The 22,834-nt window shown below is 39.7% G+C and overlaps 1 protein-coding gene and 1 non-coding gene across 2 annotated transcripts; one reads left to right on the top strand and one right to left on the bottom strand.

Annotated features, from left to right (window-relative positions):
• Window positions 1-3,776: 3,776 nt before the first annotated feature.
• Window positions 3,777-22,620, bottom strand: Cd53 (CD53 molecule). Its single transcript, XM_048351770.1, has 8 exons — window positions 22,478-22,620; window positions 12,831-12,910; window positions 11,399-11,587; window positions 10,139-10,213; window positions 9,553-9,648; window positions 7,482-7,562; window positions 5,845-5,928; window positions 3,777-4,558 (listed from the first exon to the last, which is right to left on the bottom strand). Exons 2-8 carry the CDS (start codon window positions 12,891-12,893, stop codon window positions 4,487-4,489), a joined length of 660 nt encoding a protein of 219 aa, XP_048207727.1. The 5' UTR covers window positions 12,894-12,910; window positions 22,478-22,620; the 3' UTR covers window positions 3,777-4,486.
• LOC125355759 lies at window positions 14,526-14,632 on the top strand. The gene has a single exon (XR_007211698.1). It is a non-coding gene; the product is annotated as a U6 spliceosomal RNA (small nuclear RNA).
• Window positions 22,621-22,834: the final 214 nt, after the last annotated feature.

The raw sequence follows: 22,834 nt of genomic DNA on the forward strand, positions 1-22,834 counted from the left end.
CCCTCAGTAGACGAATGGATCAGGAAAATGTGGTACATATACACAATGGAATTTTATGCCTCTATCAGAAAGAATGACATTGTCCCATTTGTAAGGAAATGGAAGGACTTGGAAAAAGTTATACTAAGTGAAGTGAGCCAGACCCAAAGAAACATGGACTCTATGGTCTCCCTTATTGGGAATAATTAGTACAGGTTTAGGCAAGTCATAGCAGAGCATCACAAGGCCCAATAGCTATACCCTTATGAACACATAAGATGATGCTAAGTGAAATGAGCTCCATGTTATGGAAACAATTGTTATATCACAGTTGTAACTCCTTTCAACGTCCCATGTGTATATGTAGCTTCTATTATTGATGATGTTCTTGTATCACCTTCCTGTGGTTGTACCTACACTATCTCTGTAATGTTATCTGAGTATAATGGAAACCATGTATACTGGTATTGGATGCAGGAAATTGAAAGGGAATACCAAATTTGAGAGACACAGGGTAAAAAAAGACAAACAACTACAAAAGCAATACTTGCAAAACTGTTTGGTGTACGTGAACTGAACACCTCCGGGGGGAGAGGGGAAGGGGGAGGAGGGAGGGGGGTATGAGGGACAAGGTAACAAACAGTACAAGAAATGTATCCAATGCCTAACGTATGAAACTGTAACCTCTCTGTACATCAGTTTGATAATAAAAATTTGAAAAAAAAGAATACTTTGTCAAACTTTAATTTGTGTGTATAATATGTAGAACTCATAATATTAGAAAGAATTTGATAAATATTAAACTTTGTAAGATTAGAGAAATATTCTTTATAGGAAGAAAGGTTAGGAATTATCCAAAGGGTCAATAGCCAGTCAGAAAAGTTGATTAGTATACATGAAGTCTAGAACAACTAAATATTCTCCTAGCTAAAACATGATATGCAAGAATGAAAATGGGCAGTAGCTGAGGGTGGCAAGTTATAAATGGGATATATAATATAAGGCTTGGAATCTAAAATTTTCCTAGGAACAACAATCATTAAAGAGTTTCAATGAGTTCTGGTTGTGTTTTTATTTGTTTTAGCAATACTGGAGTTGGGGCTCAGGGCCTTATACCTATGAAGCAGGTACTCTACCACTTAAGCCATGCTTTCTAGCTTTTTATTCATGTTTTAGAAATATGTTTTGGAAGCCAGTCACTGATGGCTCATGCCTGTAATCCTAGTAGCTAAAGATCATGGTTTGAAGCTATCCAGGGGAGTTAATTCCCTGACACTCATCTCCATTTTACCAGTAAAAGCCTGAAGTAGAAGTGTGGCTCAAGCGGTAGAGCACTAGCCTTCAGTAAAAAAGCCAACAAGGGTGTTAGGCTCTGAGTTCAAGCCCCAGTACTGTGCACTGTGCTTCTCTCTCCAATATGTTTTAGGTTGTTGTATGTAGAATATTTACATGGGGTCGATTTTGGCTACTAGGAGAGCAGATAGTGGACTATTGAAGGAACATGGGTAAGGAATAGACAAGGAAAGTATATGAACTTGATAAATCTTGATAAGTGAATCCTTAGAACTTCATGATTGCCTAATTGTTGAAAGTGAGGAACAAATTAGGGTTAAAAGCAAAGCCCAGATTATGGCTAGGAAAATAGGTGGATGCTGTTACTGTTCATAAATGAGACAAAGAAAAGGCATGTGTGTAGAAGATTCAGTGGAAAGTTTAACTTTGTAAATGTGAGCAACTGTCTCCTCTTTCTATGCCATAAATGACATGAAAGATGTTTTGTTGTAGATGAAAAATAAAATAATCAATTTTCCTTAAAGGGCTTAGATCCTGTACAAAACTTTATAAACAGAAAGAAATTCCCCATTCTTTTCTTTGAGTTCTGTACTTTTGACTCTGTATTAGATAGATTCTGAATTTTTGCTTTATAAAATATAGTTGTCATATAGACAATTTACTTTAGTTTCTTCCTGGCTCAACAAACATGGCATGGTTGGCATCTTTGAGATAGTCACCAGTGATCCCAGCCTCCTCCTTGTATAATCTCCACCACCACCACCACACCTGAAAGTATGGACTGAACTTTTTTTTTTTTTTTTTTTTTTGCCAGTCCTGGGCCTTGGACTCAGAGCCTGAGCACTGTCCCTGGCTTCTTCCCGCTCAAGGCTAGCACTCTGCCACTTGAGCCACAGCGCCGCTTCTGGCCGTTTTCTGTATATGTGGTGCTGGGGAATCGAACCTAGGGCCTCGTGTATCCGAGGCAGGCACTCTTGCCACTAGGCTATATCCCCAGCCCAGAAAGTATGGACTGAACTTTTGAATCCCTCCTCAGGAGTAGAATACAGCAGAATTGATCCAAGTATTTTTTTCTTTTTTTGCCAGTCCTGGGGCTTGAACTCAGGGCCTGAGCTGTGCTTCTTTTGCTCAAGGCTAGTGCTTTTGAGTCACAGCGCCACTTCCAGCTTTTTCTGTGTATGTGGTACTGAGGAATGGAACCCAGGGCTTCATGCATGTTAGACAATCCCTTTACCACTAAGCCACATTCCCAGCCCATGTACTAGCATTTTTTTTCAGGAGTTGGATGTGTATGTGTGTGTGTGTGTGTGTGTGTGTGTGTGTGTGTGTGTGTGTGTGTATCAAGGCTTCAACTCAGGATTTAGCACTCTTGCTCTGCTTTTTTTGTTCAAGGCTGGTGCTCTGCCACTTGATCCATAGCTCTACTTCTGGCTTTCTGCTTGTTAATTAGAGATAAGAGTATCATAGATGTTTCTTCGCAGGATAGCTTCAAACAGTAATCCACATTTCAACCTCTTGAGTAGCTAGAATTATGTGTGTGAGTCACCATTGCTTGGCTTAGAGTTGGATTATGAAAGCACTTTGGCTGCTGTTTGGGGTGCTCTGTCTCATGCTCACTCTTGAATGTTTCAATGGGAAAATGTGCTGCTGTCTCATAAGGCAAGCCTGTGGAAAGACACATGTGGTAATGATCTGGAGACCTTCATGGTGATGAATTTCCTTGGAATTGAAACTCCAGATAGCTGCAGTCATGGTTGGCCAGTTGATTACACTTAGTAACATAATAAGAACTAGCTGAGTGTGATGACTCAAGCCTGTAATCCCAGCTACTTGGGAGATGGAGATTAGAGTATCATAGTTTGAGACTAACCTGTGTATAAAACTTCTTGAGACTCCATCTCACCTAATGTCTTGACATGGTGGTGAGAGTCCTTTATTGCAGGTATAGAAGAATCACCATGTCTGGGCACAGTGGTGGGTGTCTGTGATCCCCAATGACACAGAGAAAGAAGCACAAGTAGGAGGATTTCAGCCTAGGCTAGACCCAGCATAAAATTATCAACACAAAAAGGTGCTGGAGGCATTGATCAAGTGGTAGAGTACCTGCCTTGCAAGTATGAGTTTAATCCTCAGTACCACCCAATATAAGACAACATAAAAAAAGATAATATGAACCACCATCAACTAGCTCAGCTGCTCCCAGAATCCTAATTCCTCAAAGTTGAAATAATAAAATATATGTTAGCTGGGCATGATGGTGCACACCTATAATCCCAGTACTCGGGAGATAGAGGCAGGAGGATGGTGTAAGGCCCGCCAGGGAAACATAGTAAGACCAAGTAAATACATAATATACCTACATATATAAACAAATATTTATTTTTAATTGCTACATTGGACAAATTTGGTATGCAGCAATATCTAACTTAATATACTTAGCTTCCAGCCAAACAATCAGGTTCATTTACAGAAGTGTTTGAGGTATAGGAATGAGATGGTTGCAATTGAGTTCATAAGCTATTTTATTTAATGAAAAAATTAAAAGACATTAAAAACTTTATATAATAGAGCAATAACACCCAAACTCTTCAGTCAAGTGATCCACCAAATATTCTATTGCTTCTGGGTTCTTCCCAGCTATGTAACTCAGACTGAGACTGGATATGAAGTCAAGGTAACAATGACTGGGAAGGTTTAGAATAAGTCAATTAGGCATTCTTAATAAGAGAATTAAAATGATACCTTCCCTTCTAAAGAAAGAGCACTCTGTTATTCCTATAGCCAAGGCTCCAGAGTCAAAGGAATCAGAGTGAATCTAGCCCCCGAACTCCTTTCAGCTCATCTCTTGTGTGACTTTGTAGAGCTGTCTGGTCATGATTCAGTGGCTGAAGACGAATTTGACAACAAAATGATACAAACATTCGAAACCTGGAGTGCTCTCTCCTTTTTGTAATCTCAAGCCAGCAGTGTCACAGCTTCTGCTGGCCTTTAAACACCTTGAGAGACATGGCTGCTGCCAAATGGTCATCATTGCTGCCTGAGATGGGAGTGCCTGCTTGACACACTCTTCTTTGGTTACATAGCCAGGAACCAAACAGGGGAGAGATGAGAGGAAGACAAAAGATGCCAGTCAAGCTGATGATCATTTGGGGCTTCATGCTGTAAATGATTTGGATTTCAAAAGATAAAACAAGTCTCTCCAGCACAAGGCAGATCACAGACCTAGAGCCTGGCTAGTTTTATCAATCTGACAGTTGAGAGTGAGTGCAAAGGACATCCCCAGCACCTGAGAAAAGAATAGAGATAGTGTGAGGTCTTCATAGGGGAAGCCATTTCTCCCACAATTCCAGGAACTGGCTCCACAGAAAAGGAATCTATCTAGCCATCATGCTTTGGCCACCCTTCCATCCACCACTTCTAGCTGTAATCCTGTAATCCTAGCTACTCAGGAGGCTGAGATATGAGGATTGTGGTTTGAAATCAGGGCAAGAAGATCTGGGTAACTCTCACCTCCAATTAATCAGCAAAAAGCCAGAAGTGGAGTTGTGGCTAAACTGGTAGAGCCCTAGACTTGAGTAGAGGAAAAACAAAAAACACTAAGGGGCAGCACCTAGGCCCTGAGTTTAAGCCTTGGTATTGGCACAAACAGAAAACAAACAAACAACAACAACAAAAAAACCCAATCAGAAAACAGTGGGATGATAAGATGGCAATGATGTAAAGACTAAAATGTTAAGGCTGAAAGCTTTTTTTTGTCCTCCTTAGAAGCCACAGAAACTGCTTTACCAAATACTAAACTTTGTCCATGCCCTATATCTCTTTGGTCTCCAAGCAGAGAAAAATCACTTGTCTCTGAATTTCTTGGTTACAACTTAGTCTTTAATTTTCACAATATTTAGGTAGAAAAATATTACAAATATCATATAAGAAGAAAGAATACAAAACAACTCAGATTTCATCTTTCAGTTGTTGCACTTTAGTTCAACATAAGCCAAGAAGTTAATGATTGTAATTTTTATCATACAAGATTAATGTTTCAGTGGGCTGTTTCACCAACCACATTTTTTTCAAGTCAGTCTGAGAAAATAATCAATGCCAAGCCAGGTACCTGTGGCTCATACCTGGAGGCTGAGATCTGAGGATCATGTTTTGAAGCCAGCCCATGAAGGAAAGTTTGTGAGATTCTTATCGCCAACAAACTACTCAGAAAAAGCCAGAAGTGGTGCTGTAGCTGAAGTGGTAGAATACTAGCCTTGAGCAAAATGAAGCTCAGGGACAGCACCCAGGCCCTGAGTTCAAGCTCCAGTACAAGCAAAAATAAAATAAAAATAATAAAAAAAGAATCAATGCCAAGTTCTTTATGGTGCTAATTTGGCAACTAAATAGATGTTGTTTGCATATATTTTTGGATGCCATAAGTGAAATTAGAATTATTTGGTACTCAACTTGGAGAACTCATATTAAAAACAAATAGCATTCATTGTGCACATACTATAATTGTAGCACTGTTCTAAGTCTTTATAGAGCTTCACTCATTGAATTCTTAAGGTAGTGTTGGAATTAAGCTCTTACCTGAATCACACAAACACAGATGGTAATGATTCCAATATACAAGAAATTGGAGTAAAACCACTCTTGTACTTTCATATAGCAGCCCTAAAGGGGAAAAAAATTACTGGTACAAATGGTATTCCTCTGCAATTCAACTTTATTAGGATGATGATTTGGGATGATGGTTTGCATTTTACCTGTACAATACGAAGAGACCTTTTCTAGGTATTACATTTTATTTATTTTCCAGGTATTGATATTTATACTTATATTAATATTTATTAGTATTTCTTCTGGTTGTTACATTTTATTTTCTTTGCATTAATAAATAAACAGGTATAAAATAAAGCATATTAAGTGAGAACCTTTTCTGGTGGTATTCTAATTATAGTGGTACCTGATGTACAAGTCCTAGATTTCTGGGTCCACTGAGTTAAAATTGCTACCAAGAGAAAGGTCAGTAGTAGATGGTTCTTTGAAACTTAGTGCTGATCTAAGATTAACAAATGGAATATAGGCAACACAGTCCTATAGTCAGGATTAGTCTGTGTATTCAGTCTTATATTGAGGATTGGATCCTATATTCAGGATTAGTACTTCAGGATTAGTTTGTGTCTTATCTTTTGCAGCCAGTAGATCTATCATAATTTGACTAAGCTCCAGGGAAGTTGTTCATTGGTGGGTTTCCTGGTTTCTATACACAAACCTAAAACATTCTGGAGATTTCTAAATAGGCATGGGTATCTTAGGGATTTTCTCTGCTTGTAAAATGACTTTGGCTTCTTCTCTGAACCTGTCCCTAGAGATCCAAATTAAGTGGAAGGTGTTTTTGACAGTTCTACAGTTCTCTCTCCTATTCCCTACTCCTTCATTCATGATCCATTTCACTAAGCATCTTCTGGGAAGAACAGAGAAACAGGTAGAGGGAAAAGCTCTTTCACTTTAAGCCTATACATTTTACCATACACTACAAATACACTGAAAAAAAGAAAGAAAAAAGAAAACCCAGACAAAATCCTCTACCACTATAGAGAATCATAGAGATATTGCTCAATATTGATTGAGGATATAAAGATAGAGAAACATGGTCTGTGAGGAGGGTCCACTGGAGTGGGCTGGGCTAAAGGGGAGGGTGAATGTAGATGAATTATATATGAATTTACTATATTCTATGAAAATAGAACAATGAAGCCAGGCTAGTGGAAGTTGTAGTGGGAAAGAGGAAAAGGGCCAAAGATCGATCGGGATATACTGTATATAAGCTTGTCACAATGGAACTTATTGTATAACTGATGTATGATAATAAATCCTTTGCCATTGTCATACAAACTCTAATAGTTTAGTATATCAAGACTCTTCACAATATCTGCAGCTAAATAAGCTAGATCCTTAGATTTCTCTGATTTTATTCTAGTTACCTGGGGTTGTCACCCAGTTCACTTTTTGTTCAAAGTTCCCTGTTTTTTTTGTTTTTTGTTTTTCCCCAGAGCTGAGGACTGAACTCAGGGCCTTGTACTTGCCAGGCAGATGCTCTTCCACTGAGCTAAATTCCAAGCCCCAAAATTCCCTGTTCTTATAGAGCCTTTATGACATCGTTTCCAAGATGATTAAATGTTAAAACAGGCTAATAAGAAAGTTGCCAACAAAATTACCTTAACTTCAACTTCTGGCTTGGAGGGACAAGATTCTGGTGGGCCACTGGTCCAATCACTAGTGCCATTTACACCACAACAATTCAGCTGGAAGCAAAGTCCCCCCAAATAGGATGATTAGATAGTCCACAGAAGGAAAGCTGGATCTGACTATAGCACAAAGTCCAGAACTAGTCTACTACTATGAGCTCCTTGGAACAAAGTGATTTCAAATCTGTTCCATTTTATTCTCCTAAGTCCTCTTCAAAATACAGAGAGCACATCTAATTTGTTTACATTTTACAGATCAAGAATTACATACCCAGAGGATTCAACTCAAGGCCTTGTGTTCTTGCTTGGCTTTTCTGCTCAAGGCTACCTGCACTAGAACTACCTGTACTACTCGCTTTTTGCTGGCTATTTGGAGATGAGAGATTTGTTTGCCCAGGCTAGCTATGAACCACAACCCTCATATCTCAGCCTCCTGAATTGCTAGGACTACAGATATGAGATATAATAGTGAGGTCAGGCTGACCACATCTACACCCACTAACTAGCTATAAGATCACTGAAGAAGTTTTGTGCCTGCTTACATAATGCAACAGATGGTACCAACTTGATAGTCTTTATATATAATAGAGCCTTATCAGTTGTCTAGGTTCACGGAGCATATGGTGCTAGGAATTGAATTCAGGGTCTTGGTAGACAAGTGCTGTATTTTATTTGAGCCAAATACAAGTCCCTTCTTTAGATCTTGATTTGGAGAATTTTGAGAAAGCTAGGATAAATTGACTATAGACTAGTGATACTTGATGGGTGAGATGATATAATGTTTAATATTTGCTCTAAAATACTTTAGCAAATAGTTTGGCCCTGGTGGCTCATGCCTGTGATCCTAGCTACTTAGGAGGCTGAGATCTGAGGATTGTGGTTTGAAGCCAGCTGGAGTAGGAAAGCCTGTGAGACATTTATCTCTAAATGCCAAGTGAAACCGGCTCAAGTGGTAGCATGCTAGCCTGAAGCTCAGCACCCAAGCCCTGAGTTCACACACCAAAACTTACACACACACACACACACACACACACACACACACACACACACACACACACATTCTAGCAAAAATAAAAGGCAAAAGTAAAAGGGGGTTAGAGGAGATGACATTAAGATGTCAACTGTGATGGGAAGCTGGAATAAATCCAGAGGTTTATTCTGCTGATATTTCTTTTTTTTTTTTTAATTTTTTTTTTTTTTGGCCAGTCCTGGGCCTTGGACTCAGGGCCTGAGCACTGTCCCTGGCTTCTTCCCGCTCAAGGCTAGCACTCTGCCACTTGAGCCTCAGCGCCGCTTCTGGCCATTTTCTGTATATGTGGTGCTGGGGAATCGAACCTAGGGCCTCAGGTATCCGAGGCAGGCACTCTTGCCACTAGGCTATATCCCCAGCCCCCTGCTGATATTTCTTAACTGTTGAGAGAGGATGACAGTGTGTGAGAGAATCATATTTCACAACAAATTTTAAACTACATTGAAAAAAATTAAAAGTAAGGAACTGGGATCTAACTTTCCCAAGATCACCCAATTCCCCTCTCTGCTCTAATTCCTGTGTTGTTTCTTCGATTTCACATTAAGCCAGCATTTGGTTATGATGGTATTGTTTTAGATTATGCCTATTCAGAGCTCCCTAACCCTTTGTCAATGAGAGAAAGGGCACTTGGGTACTATATTGCGAGCCTTATTTGGGTAGCTCAGGAATTGAATGGAAAGTTTTTGTACTATACCACTTGGGATTTTTTTTTTGTTTTCATTGCAATGTTGGAAGATATATAATCCAATACCTTTGGGTCTTCTTAACATCTTATAAAGGCTTAGACAATGAGTCTATTTGATGTAGTGAAGGATCAGAGAATGCAGAGAACTTTGTACCCATCAGACTGATTTCTGGGCTCCCCTGTCGATGATAGAAAAGGCATTATCCTGAAACTGGGGTTATTGGATACAGACCTTAGATTCTGAAACCTCCAAGAAAGGAATGCTAGCTTGAAGGGACTAAGGTTGGAAATGAAATACAAACTCATCTAAGGAAGATTCCATGTGTACTCACAAATGTCTGGATGAAGTCCCATGCTGCCTTGGTGCTGTTGTCTGAGTGGTAACGTTGGATGCTGTCATTCAGCCCCTCGGACACATATTTATTCAGCTGGGCAGGGAACATTCAGCAGAGGAGACATTGTAAAAAGCAGGTGAATTCGGAGAATAAGAAATGTATAGTAATGGAGCTGCTTGTCCCTTCCTTCCAAACAATTTCCTTGGAATTAGGGATGTGAGCGGAGGAAGTACACATGTGGGAAGAAGTGCTGATAGGGAGTTGGCATTAAAGGAAGAGATACATGACATGTTCTTGTCCTTCAAGAGATATAGTGCATGAAGGAGCAAAAAGGGTGATCAAAACAAAGCCTATCATTGGCCATCCAAATGGACACCTGCCACAGCTAAATATGCAGAGGAAAAGTAAACAGAAAGATCAGTGCCAATCAAATACAATCTCCCTTCATGACATTTTTCTCCTTTCCCCAATTACAGTTCATCTCGGCCATTGTTCTTCATTGCTATATTTATTTTGTGCCAACTTCACGGCTCACTCCCCACTTTCAGCAATCAGGCAGTGAGTTGTGCTCTTCATAACTTACCTTTTGTTCATACACGAAGAGTAGGATGGCCAAGGTCACCTCAGCAAGGAGGATAATCAGTAGCAGAATAAAAAACTGTGGCAAAGTAGAGACATGGTCACAATACTGATCCAAGTTTCTGACTATCCCTCTATTCCCTGGAGACTACCATGTATCCATAATAAATATATGACACTACCTGTCGAATAAATTAAGCAATGTTGGTATCAGCCTATTGAAATAGTTGAGCAAAAGGTCAACAAACTAAAGCATTGCCTCTGGAGTTTGGGGTTTTATACTTTCTACCAGATCAAGACTGGCTTGAGGTGGAGGTCAGTGATGCTGAAACTTGAAAACTGCCCTGTCTAGGTCAGGGAAAAAAAGGCTCTACTCATCGTTCCTGCTTATTTTTGTCTCCAACTTTAGAGTTTACTTTCTTTATGCTACTTTCTTGTTCTCTCTCTCTTACACCCCCCCACATTTTTGTTCTTTCTCCATTTTTTATTCTGCAACACTAATTTTGATTGTTTATACCTTTAACCCCATGTCTGATATCTCCTATCTTTTGCTACAAGTATGAGAATTATCTGATAACACATTATTATTATTTCTTCGGGCTCTAGGTTAAGTGTTGGTCCACAGGGAAAGAAGACCTAAGAAGAATTAAGAATCAAGGTAATTGGGACATCCCTGGATGAGCTCTGTTCTGGATACACTAGAGAAATGTGGAGGTCTTCTTCAACAATGCTTGCAGGCAAAATAAAAACCTAAATGTCAGGATGGTTACCCAAAAGAAAACAACTGCAGTGTGCCTGTGTCTCTCCTATGAGACCTCAATGGCTGCAGCCAAGGAGTGAAGTCACTCATTGTATTTATCTTGTGCAGATATGAGTTAAGGAAGCATGCTCTGCCATCCAAGGAGAGCCACCAGACTCAGAGGAGTCTAATGACTATTTTTCAATCAATGACCAAGTCAGATCTGAAGTACATTGTCACAGGAGAATTTAGGCAGATGGATGACACTTGATTTCAACCAGAAGTAAAGAGAAAGTGCTATGAAGGTAAATTACAATGACAAGAGTCACTATTATCAGTGTAAAATGGATGCCAGGGCAGATAGTAATATCATTATCTGCCTGAGTGCTTAGTCAGAAGTAAAATGCTCTGGACAGGCTTGGCTCATCTCAGGCAACAATCTTTTACCTATAGGTGATCTACCCAAGACTGGCAGTATTATCTCTCCTCTACTTAGGGAACTACATCTACTGTAAGACAACTCACCGACATCAGCAGGCACTTATTCTCCTTGATGGAGCCCATGCAGCCCAGGAAGGCAACCACCATGATAATGGAACCCACGATGACCAGTACATTGCCCAGTGTGAGGAAGGGGAGTTTATGGAAGAGCACTCCAAAGTTGTTGTGGACCAGGAAGTAGATCCCAAAGCCCAAAATGCAACAGCCAGAAACCTGAAAGGAAGAATTTATGACACAACAAACAGTACAAGAAATGTATTCAATGCCCAACTTATGATACTGTAACCTCTCTGTACGTCAGTTTGATAATAAAAATTTGAGAAAAAAAAGAATTTATGACAGACCAAAGCCAATCATACATATGAGAGGCAAGCACTCTACCACCAGGCCATATTCCCAGCCCCTCTTCATACATATGATTACTTTCTTGAGATTAGAATCACCTGCCTCCATTGAGTCATTCAAGACTCTCACAAGCAACTGCTTTACCCAGATTCCACACTCCTAGAAGAGAGTGAATCTCAGATTCCTGAGATGAAGTCCCACCATATTTCTTCTGACCCATTTCCAGCTACCAAGGAAAGAGCTCCTCTATGAGCCACACAATACTTTCTTTACATACAAACTTAAGTTCATGAGTCAGATATCCTACTCCTTGTCCCCTTATACATGGCCTTTCCTTTGGAAACTATGACCATGTAGAGATGATCTGCATGAAGAAGCTCATCTTGCTAGGGAGAAAACTAGAGAAGCCCAACTTAAAAGAATTTTCTCATAAGCCAGGCATGGTGCTACATGATTGTAATCTTAGTTACTCAGGAAGAAGGGGCTGGAAGATTGTTTTGAGATCTGCCTAGACAAAGTTAGCAAGAGCATCTCAGAAACAAAAAGGCTGGGAGCATAGTTCAAATAGTAGAGTACTTGCGTAGCAAATACAAGGCCCTGGATCCAATCCCAAGTAAGGGGATGGTGTGGAGGGAGCAACAGAGTCTTCTCATAGACACAAGTGCTAACAAACCCTATATCTTAATCTTAATAGCTAAATGTGGCACAACAGAACATCCCCAGAAAAGGTGGCTTCTCTTTCAACCAGCTAATCTTCCAAGGGGTCTGGGGGAAGGGGAGAGTGTTATTGAATACCCAGATTGCAAATCTGTTTCTAACCAGTAGATGTCAGCTGTGAGCAGCAGTAGCCACAGCCTCTAGAAATAGCTCTCCCATTAATAATTACAGTGGCACATTTCAGTTCTGTAGGCTTATGCTGTGGCAGGATGAAAAGAAGGAGGGAAAAAATATTACTCCTTTATACCTACACTCAGCATGCCGATCTTCATTCGGATATTAGCCAGGCATACATGGGTTACATTCCATACTAGACTTCTTTGGTAGAGTACAGAAAAGGAGAGTTTAGCTGGGGGAAGGTTATTTCAACCATGCTCACGAAAGGCACACTTACCCAAAAAAGCAAATTGAACACAAACAGGATATACTTCAGTAATTTTAAGGTACTCATACTCATGCTTGGATATTCGTGATCTGCAATGTAGAAGGAAGAAGAAAGGAAGTAAGTGATCTGGCCCACAGCTCTTCAGAGTTCAAGACCATCATCAGCACCTTGAGTCTGAACTATGGCTTTCTCCAAACTCCACAGTGACTTACTTTCTGAACTGAAGTATCAGTTGATTTATCCTTTTTTCTCTGTCTCTGTCCTCTGTCCTCTTCCTCTGTGTATATTTATTAGTATATGTAAATTGAACAAGGGGGTTTCATTGTGATATTTCCATATATTTCTGTAATGTACTTTAATCAAATTTATAGCCCCCTGACACACAGTGGCTTATCTTGAACATTGACCTTTGCAGGCAAACCCTAGTTGACTGAATTAAGTATGATATCAGTAAACAAGAGTCATTTCTAGAAGATGATGATCACAGTGACACAGGCCAGGCTGATGTTTTGAGTCTATGTGAAGAATTAGAGACTTGTGACTCAGCAATTACTTACAAAGTCAGTCCTTTGGGTCAGGGAAAGTGCCATAACCAGATGTTCTTCAAATGCCCCGAGATTCATACATGTACTAAATTTGGGATGCAAACTTCTACACAAGAGAGTGGGTGGGAACATACCTAGGTGTCATTCAGTCGTGCCAACATCTGTAGTGTTTTCTGTTCTAGAGGGCCATGAGTGAGCCTTAGATATCCCCCAGTAGCTGTCAATCTTACAGCAAAGATGAAACAAGCCAATAATAATAAGACATGGGAAGGTGAAAGGATGACAGTGGGAACCGATCTTTTCAAGAGAGAATGTCATTTTCTCAATGCGGACCTCAATGCCCCAGATCCCTGGACCTGGTTCTCAATTCTGGAAATCCAGATAGGAAATTTTGAGCTTTCTCTCTAAGGGAGTAAGATTTTGTGGTGATATGCATAATATGAAACTGTTTGCATGCCTGATTTAAAGCATTTGAAAAGTCTGCATCCTGCTCACTTGTTTTTGTCAGCTTCAAAATACCCATTTAAATTCCTTGACCTCTTCTCGCATCACTCCAACCTTTCCTAATTGATATGAATAATGCAAAAATGTACTTCTAAAGGAAGTTTCACAAATACATAATGGTCAATACAGATTCAAAAACATTCATACAGAGTTTTACAAATTAAAAATTACAAACAATGCACCCTATAGGACAGGATGTTAAGCCACAGCAAATATTGCCAGTGATAGGAACAGCTTTCACTTGTAGAACACGAATGCCCATGGGCAACACAAAGTTTAGACCAAAGTAGTTGACTACAGGAAGTGCTGCTAGAACCATGACTGAAGCCATGGTCTGTCCATTCTAAGGGTCTGGCTAAGTGAATACAGACGTATAGGCTGTTCAAAACATCATTTCACTTGCTAATCAGCTATGCAATACCACGCCTGATTGCTGTTGATTACTTAGTTTCTAAATTCAGGTTTACGTTTTAATTAGGAAACAAATTGTCCTTAAATTAGTCCTCATAAATAATCCATGAAGTGAATGTCATTGCTGGCTCCTCTCCAGAGTATCAGATTACTCTAGGAAGGGTGTATACAGGGTTTTAGTTGAGTGGTGCTTGAGGCTATGAAATGTAATGCATGAGTATTTAATTTAAAACATTGAATGTGGGTGCTCGCTTCGGCAGCACATGTACTAAAATTGGAACGGAATAGAGAAGACTAGTATGGCCCCTGAGCAAGGACAGCACACAAATTTGTGAAGTGGCCCATATTTTAAATAAATAAATAAATAAATAAATAAATAAATAAATAAATAAATAAATAAATAAATAAATAAAATTAAATCTGAGCTGGGCACACAAGTAGCGTGTACTTAACTAGTCGGGAGGCTAAGATCTGAAGATCATGGTTCAAACACAACTTGGTCATAAAACTTCATGAGATTTATCTCCAATTAGCCAGCAAAAAGCTGAAGTGGAGCTGTGGCTCAGTTGGCCTGAGCAGCAAAAATGCTAAGGGACAGCACCCAGGTTCAGCACTCCCCCTAAAGAAACAAAATAAATCCATCCAGGTAGCTGCTGTGCAGAGCTTCTGCCATAATAAGCAGCCTTTCAGCAGTGCATTATAAAATGGTAACTTGCCGGTGGCTCATACCCATAAACCTAGCTTTCTTAGGAGGCTGAGATCTCAGGACTGCTGTTTGAAGTCAGCCTGGGCAGTAAAGTCCATGAGACTCTTATCTCCAATAAGCTACCAAAAAAGCTAGACGTGGAGCTCTGGCTCAAGTGGTAGAGCATTAGCCTTAAGCAAAAGAAATCTAACCCCCAGGACTGATGCGCGCGCACACACACACACACACACACACACACACCTTAACAAAATGATTCTGAATCTTCCTACTTTACACATTTTTAAAGTAACATTGACTGCACTTCTAGCCAAGAAAACCATCGCATTGAGTGTACACAAACTGGCAGAGAACAGACTGAGAGGTAGTTTCTAAGCCTTGGCATCTGGTCCAATTTGAGTGAGCAGTCTGCGATGCCAGGACACTGAAGGTGTTTACACCAAACACGAGGGCACAGCACTCCAGGCTGAGCTTTGCAGCTCTCTGAAAAGCTGCTATGGTGATGGGTAACAGCACAGTGTGTTGAAGACAACACAGGATGTGCAGCACATTTGAATGTGTCTAAGGTGTACCCTGCAACACTCATCAGATTATGAACAATGATCATGCCTTCTCTCCCAAGACTGATGGATATTTTTATATAGCCAAGTGCAAACACAGCCATAGCCCCCAGCAAAGTTGAAAAGTTCTCCATACTATCTTTGTAGACAGCTACATGCTGAAAGGCATCATCTCCCACAAGCCCAGTTTACAACTTAAAAACAGCTACAAGTGAAAAGGACCTACCACACAGGCCAGCAGAGCAGAGAGGAGGAATAGCAAATCAAGTATCATTCCAAGTTGGGTGCTGGTGGCTTATGCCTAGCTATGCAGGAGGTGGAGACCAGGAGGATTGTGGTTTGAGATCAGCTCATGCAAACAGTTTGCAAGACACCATTTCAACCAATAGCTAGGGATGTTGAGACACTTGCCAGTCATCTCAGCTACATAGGAGGCTGAGATAAGGAAGATGCTGTTGGTGCCAGGCTGCCTGAGAAAAATAGTTCTCAAGATCCCATCTCAGCAGAAAAAGCTGTGCATAGTAGTGCATTCTTATCATCCTTGCTATTGTGGAAAGCATAACTAGGCTGGCCTGGGAAATAAGTGAGATCCTATCTCAAAAGTAACTCAAAAGTAATCAGAGCAAACAAAGAGAAGGGGCTGGAATCATGGCCCAAGCAGTAGAACATTTTTCTAGCAAGTACAAAGCCTTGAGTTAAAGCCCTAGTACTGCATAACAAAAGAAAGACAGCTCTCCATAGTACTTCCAACATGAAGAGATGGCTGACCTGGGTTCTGAGTCTTCTGCGGGAGTTTCCTCCAAGTTTAGAAGGCTGTTTTTTCAAACTCTGTCTTCCCACCCAGGAAGATGGTTAGAAGAGAAGATGTAGGTAACAATTACACCATTTTGTACCTTAATGCCTTTCATGTGTTGGGGGGAAAAAGACTCATTGGATGAAAATGTAGAGAACCTCCCTAGCAAATGTACAAGCCCTGGGTTCAAGCCCCTCCCCCAATTGATATATTTTGGCTGGAGGTTATGGTTCAACTGGCAGAACACTTGCCTAGCAAGTTAGAGACTCTGAGTTAAAGACCCAATACCACCCAACCAATACAGAGAGAGGAAAGGAACAAGGGTGCTTCTCTAGCATAGACAAGAAACAGACAACATCAAACCCCCACAGAAACACAGATAAGAGACATGACCATCTGCCACTGAAACAAATATGCCTAGGACAGTCCATGGTAGTCTATCATGGTGACACTGGCAGGAGTTCTGGCTTCTGATACATGTCCAAATCTACCAGGAGGGCTGTGAGTTTGAAACCTGGGATACATATCCAGACCCTTTCTCAAAAATTATCCATTTAACAAACCATATTAACAAACTGGGGGGGGGGGGAAACATTTTTTAAAAACCCTCATAAATCAGTTCAATAGAGAAAAAATTCACTGGACACAATTCAGTATCTATTTCTAATTAAAAAAAAAAAAACTCTCATCCTAGAAGGAATAGAGTAGTATTTAACCTTTATAAAGAGCATCTATGAAAACCATAACATAGTACTTGATAGTATGTTAGTGGTTAGTCTAGCTACTCTTAACACTTATGTGGCACTACACTAGAGTTCTGAGCCAATGCGGCGAGGCATGAAAAGAGTTAAAATTAGAGAGAGATAAAAGCAAAATGTTTGTCATTCACAGTTGACATGGTTGTCTTTGTAGAAAATCTAAAGAGAATTATGAGAAATACACTAGAACCAATGAGTACAATACTTTCACTGGATACAAGATTCAGTCTCCCCAAATCATTCATGTTCCTATACACTAGCAATAATCAGAAATTACAAATTAATAATATTTATAGTTATATCAAATGTGAAATACCAAGAGATAAATCTGACAACTGATATGAAAGATTTGTTTACTAAAAACCTAAAAAGACAACTTGAAAAAGTATTATAAATAGATATAGCATGCTCATTTTATGCTATTGTTAAAAGATCACCCCTTTCCACATATATAATCTATATATCTCTATATATAAACTATAATCTATAATATCACCCCTTTCTAGAAGTGTATGTATAGATACACTGTAATTCCAATCAACAAATCACAGCAGACCTTTTGAAATGAATTGACATTGAGAAATGAATTCTAAAATTAACTTGGGTAAAAATGAATTTGATGAACAAAATTAGAGGTCACTTACCACCCAATTTTATTACCTTCTATAAAGCCATGGCATTAAAGACAATTGGTGTTAGGATAAACAAATAAGAGTAGAATAAAATCCAGAAATATATGGACAACTGATTTTCAACCAATCTGTAAATATGCAGAAAATAAAGGATACTCGTTTTCAATCAATAATGTTGGAAAAACTAGATATTAATATGTAAAAAAATCATGAAGCTACCTATGATGCCTCTTATATAAAAAATATCTGAAGATAGGGCTGACGGTCTGTCTTAAAAATAAAAGCACTCACTGAAGATGTTTGAGGCTTTGGACTCAATCCTTGGTATCACACACACACACAAAATCTGCAAATAGACCTGGGTTCTAAATGTAAAATCCTAACTCTACAAATCACTAGAAGAAAATATATGAAAAAATGTTTGCCAATTTGGCTAGCCAAAGAGTTCTCAGATAAAATATTGAAAGCACAGTTCATTAAAAAAAGTAATTGGACCTCTTCAAAGGACACAGTTTGGAGAATGGAAGGACAAGTCACAGCAGAAGAAGATCTTTTCACATCACACATGCCTAGCACCAGTAGCTAACTCCTACAATTGCAGCTACTCAGGAGGCTGAGATCTGGAGCATCATAGTTTCAGGTCAGCTCAGGTAGAAAAATGCAAATTAAAACCAGAATAACTTACCACACACTTTCAAAAATAGCTAAAATGTTTTTTTTTTTAAATCTAACCACACCAAGTGTCGGTGAGCACATAGGAAAACTGGAGCTCTCATACACTATTGCTGAAAATGTAAAAAATATATAACCACACTGAAAAAGAGTGTGCCTGTTACAGCCATTCTACATTAACCAAGAGAAATAAACTTATCAAAAGCTTGTTCATTAATGTTCATAGCACCTTTACTTGAAATGTTCCCAAACTTGAAACAACACAAATGTCCATAATGACATGCATGCATAAGTAGACTATGGCATAACTGCAGACTGGACTACTGCTCAGTAGAACTCTTGATGACATGCTACAAAATAGGGGAATCTCAAAATAATCATGGGAAGGAGCGGGGAAAGCTATACAAAAGGTAACCTACTGTAAGATTCCAGTTATGCAGTAGTTTAGAAAATGAAAATGGTCTGTGGCAACAGAATCCAGATCAGTAATTGCATGGAGATTTGGGAAGAAGGGAAAGGAGACAGAGAGAATTCAGGGAAGGGCATGTGAAAGAGATTACAAAAGGCCATGAGAAATCGTTTGAGCACGAGGAATTTGTTCATTGCCTTGACTGAGATGATAAATGTAAGCGTATACACACATATGCGTGCGCGCGCACACACACACACACACACACACACACACACACACACACACACCACATACCCGTATACGGAAAGGCCCACCCTAGTTTGTTCCTGTCATTGCAACACTTCCTGTTACATACAGACTTTAAAATTTAGCAATCATTTCCACTTGTTCTAATGCCTCCATTCTTACTTCTGCTCAGAGATCTTTGATGAAATCTGCCTTTTTCTCTTCTCTGACCTTTATAATCCGGTTAGTTACCAGTGGTGCTAATGACTTGGTATCACTTTTCCATAAAGGCATCGTTGATTGTATCATTTTCTTCACATTCAGTCATCACTTCTCCAGGCATTCTTGTGATAGTTGTGTATCTCTACCATTATCCTAACAGTACTATTGTAATACAAGTATTACAATGTGAGCTCCTTGAGGCTAGGAACAACTCTATTCATCTTTGAATCTCAAAGCCTAATACATAATTGAAAAAAATAACAAGACCATTGAATGAACATTCAGCAGTGCATGAACTCCATATAATCTGAGTGGAATGAATGTGATTCTGCAGTCAAGGAGTCTTGGGCTTGATTTTTTTTTTATTCTACTAATATGCTGGTGTTTGGGGCACAACTTATTCATCCATAACAGAAAGAGGCTCTTATATTTGCATTGGCCTCAACATTTTAGAATCTTCTGACAACTTGTATCAGACACCTGTAACCTTATTGTCCACAGAACACGAACTAGCAAGGAAGCCACAAAACTGGCCATATCTTCAGTCATTGTGTCTTTCACTGGAAGGAAAATCACTTCTTTCTTCCTTCTCTTTCTCAACTTCATCAGAGTCATGCCAAATTCGAGGAGAAAACCTGAACATTTAGTAGACAGTCATTACTTTTACAAACAGAACAGTGCCCTCATTTCCAAATAAATTCAGAGAGAACACCGCTTCTTTCCCCCTATCCTTTCTTCACTACTGTTGGCCCATTATTGAGCCTCCCATTCCTTCCAACCATGATTCAGAGGAACTGATGGCAGAACTAACAATCACCATCTACTACTCTCAACCAATGACTCATGGGTCCTTATGGGATTCCTTCTATGCAGAAAGTCCCTGACATCAGTTTCCAGGAAACCTCAGTGACCAAGCCACACTTTGCTGGGGCCACCACCCAAGTCTCAACATGGAGGCCACACATGAATTTCATCCTTCAGTTTCCTTTGGGCAAAGGTCTCAGGCTAAAAACAATCTTGTGGATTTCTAGTTTGATTCTCTTCCTTTTTCTGACCTATATATACTTGCAGGGCCATCTAATTGAGTGGTGAGCTTAATCAAGCTTAGTAGTGATTATGGTTTCTCTGTATGAAGAAATTCCATATTCTTTTGCTCACTTCCCTGTATATCTGAATAAAAAGTTAAGAGGTTTTTTTTTAACTTTGAAAATGAGTAAATTATTCAAAGAATTCTGATCTTAAAATCTACCAAAACTACCAAAACAGCTGGAAGTAGAGCTGTGACTCACGTGGTAGAGCACTAGCCTTGAGCAAAAAGATCTCGGGGGTCAGTACCCAGACCCTGAGTTCGAGCCCCAGGATTAGCACCAAGAGAGAGAGAGAGAGAGAGAGAGAGGCAATTTAATTTTTTCATTTCAGAGCTAACTAGTCTTAACTGGTCTACACAGGAAACATCACAGGAAATTGGGTTTCAGTTCACCATCTGCTCCCATTCAACCACAGTTTCAAAACAGTACATATTGGCTCAAGATTGAGAAAGCAAAACTTGGTTCATCTATCAGATTATTCCTCTCTGGCTCAGTTTTCTCCTAAAGCACTTGCAGAGTCTGGTTCATCTCCCAGAAGATTTCTGATGCACAGGACTACTGCTGTACAAATTTCTCCTCTAACTTCCCCTCATCTTCCTCCTCCTACCAGTACTTTCCAAACCACAAGAGGTGCCAACTTTCCCATTGTTAAATTAAAACTCATTGAAAACTCTGGCCTTGATTTTTATTTATTTATTTTGTGCCAATATTGGAGCTTGAACTCAGGGCTGGGCATTGTCCCTTAGCTTTTTTTTTTTTTTTTTTGCCAGTCCTGGGCCTTGGACTCAGGGCCTGAGCACTGTCCCTGGCTTCTTTTTGCTCAAGGCTAGCACTCTGTCACTTGAACCACAGCGCCACTTCTGGCCGTTTTCTATATATGTGTTGCTGAGGAATCGAACCCAGGGCTTCATGAATACGAGTCAAGTACTCTTGCTACTAGGCCATGTTCCCAGCCGGTCCCTTAGCTTTTTTGATCAAGGCTGGAATTCTATCACTTGAGCCACAGCTCCACTTCTGGCTTTTTACTGGTTAATTGGAGTTAAGAGTCTCACAGGCTTTCCTACCCAGGCTGTCTTGGAACCTTAGTCTTCACATCTCAGCCTCCTGAGTAGCTATGATTACAGGAGTAAGCCACCAACACTTGTCTATCTGGCCTTTACTTCTAAAATCAAAGTTCACTATCCCCTGAGATGCGTTGGGAATCTACAGCCATAGGTACCTTACATTCTGAAGTGGGTGTGGTCAATGGGAATTTAGCTATTTCTCACCTATGGCACAAATGAGATGCTTACTGGTTTTGGAAAAGAAGGAAGAGAGGAAACAGACTTTCCTATTATGGTAGTCAGGACCAAAACTTAACTGTCACTTTCCTGAATCCTTAGAAGCTTATTAGTAATGCCACATGAGTTGGAAATGATTGCTGTATGTTTGTAGGTTATATAGGTTGGTTGCCTTTTGTAAGGGAACCTCATGGTATATGTATCCATATTCATGCTCCCTATACTGAGAGTAAATGAATTTGGAGAAGCCCCATAGATTGTGATGTTTTTCCTGCTCTTTGAAAGCCAGCACACCAAGCCTATTTTTGTGATCTAGGTTTAACTTCTTTAGCGATACTTACCAAGTGTCTTTGATGGTATATATACATAGAGAGAGAGACAGACAGAGACACAGACACAGATAGAGAGACAAAGAGAGACATAGAGAGAGATCTATTTTTTTACTGACTGAAGAATGACAGTAGGAGTCACCAACTTTACCTTCTCAACTGGAGAAACACACATTCAAAACCAAAAAACCAGTTTTCTCAAGACCAAAGCATACAGGAAATTTCCCCTACTTCATCCCATTCACAACTTCCAAATCATCAGAAATAACCAAACACAGTTAGTAAACTAACTTTGTAAAAATTTAAGCACTTAAACAACCAGGTTCCAGGAGATAAGGGATCATGAAAACCTGCTAAACCAAAGTATTTCTGGTGTGGTTGTCTTTGGGGGTCGTTAGTAAGGTACCATTAATCTAAACAGGAAATTATAAAATTACTTCAAATACATATAGAGACTCTTCAGACACCCTACCCCCACATAAAATGGCTGAAAACTTTGCCCAAGCTATAAAGTTATCTTACCTTTTGTAGATACTGTCCCTCAATTCTTCAGGCAGAATTTGGTGATTATCTTGATGGTAACACAACAAGACCAGAATGCAGATGTCTGGGGCTATTTGTGTAAAAGGAGAAGTGAAGGGAGAGGAAATACGATCTTGCTATGAAGACAGGAAGCCAGAACTAGAAGAGGGAGGAAGTAAGTCTGAGTCCACCTACACTCTTAGCCCCAGAATTCAACCCTTCCCCACTGGTTTTTCAGAAGCTCCCACAGCTCTCTCTAAACTGTTTTCTGAGAAACAAAGGAAAATCTGATGACCAAATTGGCTCAAGACTTAATCTGAGCTCTGGGGAGCTCTAAAGTGATTTCAGGTGATGACT

This window comes from Perognathus longimembris, chromosome 7, assembly GCF_023159225.1.
Source record: "Perognathus longimembris pacificus isolate PPM17 chromosome 7, ASM2315922v1, whole genome shotgun sequence".
Taxonomy (NCBI): Eukaryota; Metazoa; Chordata; class Mammalia; order Rodentia; family Heteromyidae; genus Perognathus; species Perognathus longimembris.

What these genes read in the sequence shown, in the direction of transcription:
- Cd53 (XM_048351770.1), bottom strand. Translation starts at nt 12,893, where the DNA reads ATGAGTATGAGTACCTTAAAATTACTGAAGTATATCCTGTTTGTGTTC. An exon ending in TGTTCAATTTGCTTTTTTGG is followed by an intron (nt 11,588 to 12,830) that starts GTAAGTGTGCCT and finishes TCTTCCTTTCAG; the next exon opens with GTTTCTGGCTGTTGCATTTT. An exon ending in TCTTCGTGTATGAACAAAAG is followed by an intron (nt 9,649 to 10,138) that starts GTAAGTTATGAA and finishes TTCCCTGCCCAG; the next exon opens with CTGAATAAATATGTGTCCGA.